The 7398-nt window shown below is 38.8% G+C and overlaps 1 protein-coding gene across 1 annotated transcript; it reads left to right on the top strand.

Annotated features, from left to right (window-relative positions):
• Positions 1–685: 685 nt before the first annotated feature.
• TEX36 (testis expressed 36) lies at positions 686–5023 on the top strand (the record flags this gene model as incomplete). The annotated part of the gene is made up of 3 exons (XM_010158677.1): positions 686–824; positions 3409–3479; positions 4775–5023. Coding segments are annotated over 3 exons (459 nt in total), but the record flags the coding sequence as incomplete, so codon positions are not given.
• Between the last annotated feature and the right edge of the window lie 2375 nt (positions 5024–7398).

Genomic DNA, 7398 nt, shown 5'->3' with positions numbered 1-7398 from the left:
CCACGCCATGCCAGGGGGCCTTCAGCCAGGAACGAGGTTTCCCGTTCCTGCTGGTGGTGAGGCAAAGCCACCCGAGGCATCCAAACGAAGCAAACACTGGCAAGATTGTTTGTCCCAGCATTCCAGGTCTCTTAATTGGCACATAACCCGAGCTGATTGTCTTCTGGAAAATGCCAGCTGACGTTTGCATCAGTTCTCACCTCCAGAAGTGTTGCAGCCCTCGGGCTGGCACATTTGGGACCCCAGGGCACTGCCAGGCATGCCTGGCACAGGCTGTTCTGAATCCGTGGGCCTGGTGCTTTGCCAAGCTGTTCCCCAAAAGTTTCGTGCTTTTCCAACCTTTCAAACCTACGGTAGTACAACAGCAGGAGCAGCAGGGGGAGAAAAAGAGATGGAATAGCATAAGTGGTTTTGCTAGATGGATTCTCACTGTATAAACAGTTTTTCTAAAGTTCCTGGAGAAATACTGATCCACATCGTATGATCTTTATGGGTAGTGGGTGTGTTGTGTGTGGGAGGCTCCTGATTTTTCCAGAGGCCACTAGGTGCCGCTGCAATCCAAATAATAAAAAATAAACAGGAAAATAAAATTTTGCCCATATTTCTGATCAGATTTTGTTGTTGTTGTTGGCGGCTATATTTTTATTATTATTATTAATAAGTCACGATTTCCATTATTTTCTAGTTTGCTCACAGAATATGCCAGAGTCAAGCTGAGTCAACCACAAGCTCTGCACTACAACAGGTCCAGAACTCAGGATCAGCTCAGTGTCTTGAGGACAGATTGCCGCAGGCATACAGATCTCGAGAGCAGGTGAGTTCCCGTGGCAGAACAGTCAATTTATAGAGCTCCTTTTTGCAAGATATCACTTGCTGAGTTACACGAATAGCACTTAGAGTAGTTAGCAAAGCAGTCGTGAGGACTGACAGACTTTGTGCCTCAGGGAGTAAAATGATTGCTAGCTGTGCTAAGGAAGAAACATATTTTGTTGTTACTCACTTATAATTTTGGATACTCAAAGGCCTGCTGTAGTTTCTGCTGATTTTCAGCAGCAGTTACTTTTCCCTTTCATTAGCTACTATAGCTGTTTGAGACACAGTTATGTGCCCAAATATATTATGATTGATCTCAGTCTCAAACCTGTGTCTAAAGCCTGTAAGAACATTTAATTGAAACTTGATGATCTGTTTTGAATTGAATATCAGAAATTCTGTATATTCAGGCAAATGATTTCGGTTTTTTGATCATCAAAAAGTTAGAAGCTTCCCATTTGAAACATTTTTAAGGCTTGCTTAAAAATGAAGAGTTTTGGGACAATTTTGGAAACAAAATACACTATTTTAAAATCACGAGTATTTAAAATGTTACAATTTCATGAGCACGTTTTCATGTCCTTATTCCCCAAGTGAGCTTTACCCACCCACTTTGTGCACAGAACATTTTCTGGTTCCATTTTCGATAAGCATAGCAATTATACTGAGTTCATTTCACAGAGTTTGCTATAATGAAGAGCAGAAATGGGCTAGGAAGGAATATTTAAAAGGGAAGCTTGGGGCTAGCGAAAAGGAGAAGATTATGCTGTAACATGAGTAGACGTTATGGTGATATTCCCTATACCTTCCTGGAGAGCATCTGGCCTTGGCCACTGTCTGAAAAGCAGAACCGGGTTAGATGGACCTTTTATCACCACTGATACGACAGTTTACCAGATGTTTTATGCCCTGTATTTACCAGCCCTTCACTGCTGAAAAGAATTAATGGAATTCCGATCTGTCACAAATGAAGAATTAAAATGAGGTCAGCGGTGGGGTTGCAAAGATGCATTAAGGGCTAAAATGTGATGTCGCAGGAACAATCGGAGGAAGTTTATGTGACGTTTTTAAAAAGTGCTGGTAGAGTGTTGGGAGCTCACTGCATGTGAAGCTGAATGTCTCTAATCTCTGTGTATGAGGGAACTCGCTGGCTGTGAGGTTAATTAATTTTCTCAGAAATATAGTACTGTTTAAGCTTATATTACCTCTTATTTCTTACTTCATGATAGTTCTATAATTATTCTGTAATGGATTTTTTAAAAACATTAGTTACTATGGGGAATCCTTCCAAGAGATGGTATTCACTATGTGCCGCCTTGGTTTTCAATTTCCCTGCAGCGTATAGGCTCCAGTAATAAACACTATGCCAAAAATGTTAAGACTGATGTGTAATTGCGGTGATATTTTAGTAGGGCTTACATTTCACAGACTTAGAAGGTGCTTCTTTTTAAACACACATATGAGAATGTATCGGTTGCATTTGCTTATCCGTTGAACTAGCCAGGTTGAATCTGTATGAGAAAACAAGTGAACGTGTGACGCATACCAAAAAAAGGTAGGGAATATGTCTGGTGTACCAAACACCCTAAGATACGATCGTGCAGCCGACTCTGTGCAGGCAGATTTTGTATTTAATGATTTTTCTTGTTGGATCAGGACTCTGGTTGTATTTATCTTTAGAACTGATTCAGACTTTATCTCATAAAATCCACTTACTCTTGAAACACGTTTTTTAAATTGTGTTACATTAAAAGTTGCTCTTCTGTTTGGAGGTGAATATCGTAGTTGGAAGATGAAAAATGTTTTTCACGATGTTAAAAGTAAAAATTGCTGGAGTATTTACATAAAAACCATAAAGTTCTCATCATGAAGCAGAAAAATAATGCTGGAGGAAGAACAGAGGCAGTCCAGAAGAGTTTTCAGTTTTTAGCTATTTTTATAATATTGCAATGATATATAGTAAACATACTTGTAGAAAATAAAATCTGTTAAATTACTTTTGAAACAGTTCTTTTGCAGCTGTCCTTTCTTCTTCTAAACTCTAGTTTCATTTCAGAGACTGGATGAACATTATGTTGAAGAATGAGATTATAAATTAGTTATGCAATTAATACCTCCTCCACTTCCCCTGCAACAAGCAGTGTACATGACATCCAGTACATAAATCATAGATTAATTCAGTTTTGAGGTCCCTTTTGTGTTTCATTTTAATTAGCTTTAGGCTTACAACCGAATCAAACAAGGAGATCCTGACATGTATCTAGTTGTTTGCTGCTTACAGACGGAATGCAGCATTTCTTATTTGAAAATTCACACTTCTACACATTCAGCAAATCAAGGGAACACAAATCCTGATGAGGAAGTAAATAGATAGATAGATAGATAGATAAATAAATTAAAAAAAATACAGAGGGTCTGCATTGTCCACATAAAATTTTGTGCAGTTGAAGATTTAATATATGAATTACTTCTGTGCTAGAACATAGGCAGCTGTATTTTCAGCATCTGTCAGAACAGAAGAACTAAGACTAGTAGACTCCAAACAAAGTATGTGAAAATTCATTTTTTCTATAATTTCTGTTTTTCAGAAAGCAGTGAACAATTTCCCGTTTTCTTCTCATGACAACAGACACTCTCTACAGAATGTAGGGGAGTATTTTGATTTTGTAAGCACCCAGCACTGAAAATCAAGCAATTTCATATCTCTCAGTCTGCCAGAGATTAAATACAGTATCTCTTCTCTCCCCTGTAAAAATTAGAGATGCTAAAAATCATGAGAAGAGGAAAATGCAAACAACAAAGGAAAACATGCTATTCTTAATGTAGGGATGGGACTCCTCTGGGGCTGGCACAGCTGTAAAGCAGCACGTGTGGTCACTGAGAGTGGCAGAATTCAAGGGGAACAAAACCCCCATGATTTGGTCTCTGACAGGCATTTTCTAGTGGGCCTGGTTTTAATGTCTTAACGTAGTTTTGTACCCTGTACCATATGTCCTAGTAGTCTGCTAAAAGTGATTGGCCTTGTGATGAACTTCTGTAGAGGTCTCAGCCACTCATAATTCACAGTCCCATATATTTGGTTCACTCTTATCTTTATCATAGTTTAACCAAAATCCATAGGAAACCCTCAGTGTATCTCCAGCATGTATTATTTTCCTATCCACACCTTTTTAGAATATACCTGTTTGGCTGTATGTTGCAGAAGAATAGAATTTAAATTCATTTGGGCTTTTCGGTATGTTCCACAGTGTCATGTTTTTTCCACTTTTCTTAGATTGTTGACATCTTTCTAGGCAGCCGCAGAAATAGTGGAGTTCAGTGGAGTGGAGAGAGGAGGAAACAGCGAGTTGTGATACTGAAAGCTGGTCTGATTTTGGGCTCTCTTAGGCCTAGATTTTTTGGTATTCATTATTCACTGGTTAACCTCCATTTCTGGCACTTTGTGCAGTGTCTCGTAGTTTTAGAGAGACTGATCAACCGTAATTCCAAATAAATTTCCTGCAAGCTGTGGAGTGTGAAAACCAGGCTCCGTCTCTGTGTTTGGACACGTAGGCCTAGTTTTGGAGACTGAGATTTCATGGTCTGTCTCAGTTTCTTTATTGCAGTCTGAACATAATATTATTAACCTATTTCTTTGGGTTGCTCTGAAGATGAATTTAGCTGAGTACAGCTTTCAGTTCGTAGTATGCTACAGAAATGCAAAGTATACGGGGTTTATTAGTACTAAGAGATGGAAGGTCAACAGATTTCCCATTATATATGCAACCAGAAATGTTCATACAGGCAAGTCTGACAATATTATTTTTAACTTGCTAAAGATCAGCCATGAGTTCTTGAAATCACTGTGGTAACAGCTTCGTTAACTTCCCAGTGGGGTAGTGACTGCTACAAGATTCATCTGTGAAACTGTGATTGTAAGTCATATGTTTACATGAATTTTTCTTTATTTATTTTTTAATAGAGTATGGGCCGGAGGAAGGTGGCACCAGGGAAACGGCAACACAACTCACAGAACTTCTTCCTCTGGGCTCATGAATCAGTTCCTAGCAACGAGGATGGCTTAACCATTTATCAGACATCCTTTGTGAATGATCAAAACACCGAGAGCCCGTTTTGTAGGCGTTATCCAAAACACCACACAGAAAAACGTTGTGCTGACAAACCCACTCCGGAGAAGGAAAAACACCTGCAGCCAAGCAAGTCATCTTAATCATAAAAACACCTTTATATCACTGATTTATCACCAGCAGAGCCTTTCTCCAGTATCTAAACTACTTGATATTCACATGGAGGATGAAATAAATGTGTGTAAAGTGAACATGGTGGTACAGTTGAGAGTTCATTGAAGTCAACAATCATTTGTTACTCTGAAGACATACATTGCTATAAAAAAAAAGTAATGAAGAAGAGCATTATAAGGAACAGCATGATTGTACATATTTTTAGAAATACCTCTATTAGGAGAACAGAGGTAGCAATTGTACGTGTGTCATTTGATACTGGTTGACCCTCATCTTGATACAAAGGCTCCTTCAGCTTCAGAATCAGTGGTATGGCTGTACCTCAAGCAGCTGACAGCATCTGTGTTGACAGAAGTATATAACAGAGCTGGATCCTTGAGGCTTTACCACAGCAGGGAGCCAAAACTGTGTGTTCAGGTAAGAGAGAAACTTTTCTGACAGGTTTTGTGGGTGTGAGGCAGGTTACTAGCCATTCGAGAAACTAGATAAAAAGGAAGCTGCACATTAGATTGCTGTGAAAAATACTGTTTGGTTATAACACAGCGGTTGGGTAAGAAAAGATGTTGAGAACAATGTTTGCGTGCCTGTGTGCCCTCACAAAATGTGAGTGCATGTATGTATGCATCATTCCTGGCAGCGAGGGGGAGAAAAGCTCCAGATGAAAAGTGGAAGGCTGAAAAAAGGGTTGAGTTGGAGGTGGACTGGATCTAAAAAGAACTCTTGATTTTATAGTTACATGTCCCTAAGGAAGTGAATTCAGAACAAATCCTCCAGGCACTCTGCTCCCAGAATACTTACGGGCTTTAGGACATGGAAGGCATTAGAGTCAGACCTCCAAATAATGTGTTTTCCTCTTCTGGATCATTTCCATTAATATCAATAACATAATAAACCAAACTGCGTGTCTTAAAATACACTAGAAATAAGCTTGTTGCTATGCAAAATAATGTTGATGAAAAAAATTAAGGCATAAGTTTATGGGATAATTTCCTTTGTTTACAAAATAAATGGAAAAATAAACACTCAACCCTTAGAATTCCCTCCATTGGAAGAGCTGCCTTGAAAATGAGCTGTTAAGGAATGATTTCTGCCTTTCAGTGAACAGATACATCAGCATGCAATGGGTGATCTTTTTGTATACCATCAAAATACATTGTATTTGAATATTTCCCCAAATGTGTAGCAATTTTATTAGCTCATGCTGAAATAATCAACCTTTTTTTAATGAAGTTTCCCCTCCTAAAGTTCTTGGGGGGCTGTACAGTATGTAGAAATGCAAAACATCACTGAACAATGTAAAAACAGATAAAAAGCCAAGTATCATAGTGTTATTAAAAAGAGTTATTTTTTCTCAAAGTAAAGACAGCCTGCCTGACAACTCTAGAGTCAGAATTTCCAGAGCTTTAGCCAACAATTTCATCTCCAAACTGATTCAAAACTGAAGTGTGTGCCAATCACATGGTAAATGAAGTACCCCATGCTGTTTGGCATACTCAAGAGGGCAATCTTGGACCTCCATCAGAAGGAAGAAACACATTCTTGCTGCATTAGTAATGTTTATCTGTGGTTTAGCGTTACAACTGGATATGGGGAAATAAATTGCTGTAGTTTGTTATGCCATAAAACACCAATGGAAAGATTTCCAGATTTCTTTTTTTCCTCTTGTTCTTGTTTTCCCCCCTCACATTTTGTCTCAAACATAGATGTTTTTTTAAAAGTAACTGTGGATTAAAACACCTTCTCAATAGTTTATCTATGTTTATCTATTTGATAAAGATTCCAGAGGAGAAACTGGAGACCTCATGTAACCTCCCTACAAACCAAAGTAGAGTGTACTGGGTTGAACAAAACAGGTGATTCCCACATAGCTCATGCTCTGGTTGTGTTTCTTGGGTAAATAACATGAGCTACAATGCACTGAATTTCAAAATTAGTGATAAAAACCCCAGAAAAATTCCAGAAAGTCATAGCCTTGCATTCTTCGGATAAAAACCATCAGTTTTGTTTAATCTTACGATGTCTTGGAGAGGAAGTTGCTATTGAGTTAAAATATTTTTGCAATATGGGGTTTTTTTCCTCCCTGGGGATGGAAGAGAGGGGAGGAGGGCTGGTAACTCCCGTAAAGGTTTCCCAGTCAGTGCAGGAGGGTGCTCCCAGCTGGTAGTTAATTCAGGGGTGGGTAGGCTCAGCAGAATGGGTTAACTCGGCCAAACACTACTCTGGAGAAATAGAGGGTATGCTCTAGCTGGTGCTGATACAGATGGATGTTTTTGTACCTTATTTTATTTGATAAAACCCTCAAAATCAAGTGAATTTGTTGCAAAATGTCTTTGAACAGTGTTGT

This window comes from Eurypyga helias, unplaced genomic scaffold (genome assembly GCF_000690775.1).
Source record: "Eurypyga helias isolate BGI_N326 unplaced genomic scaffold, ASM69077v1 scaffold30670, whole genome shotgun sequence".
Lineage (NCBI taxonomy): Eukaryota > Metazoa > Chordata > Aves > Eurypygiformes > Eurypygidae > Eurypyga > Eurypyga helias.
The sequence above is the reverse complement of the archived record's forward strand: the minus strand, read 5'-3'. Positions and strand labels throughout refer to the sequence as shown.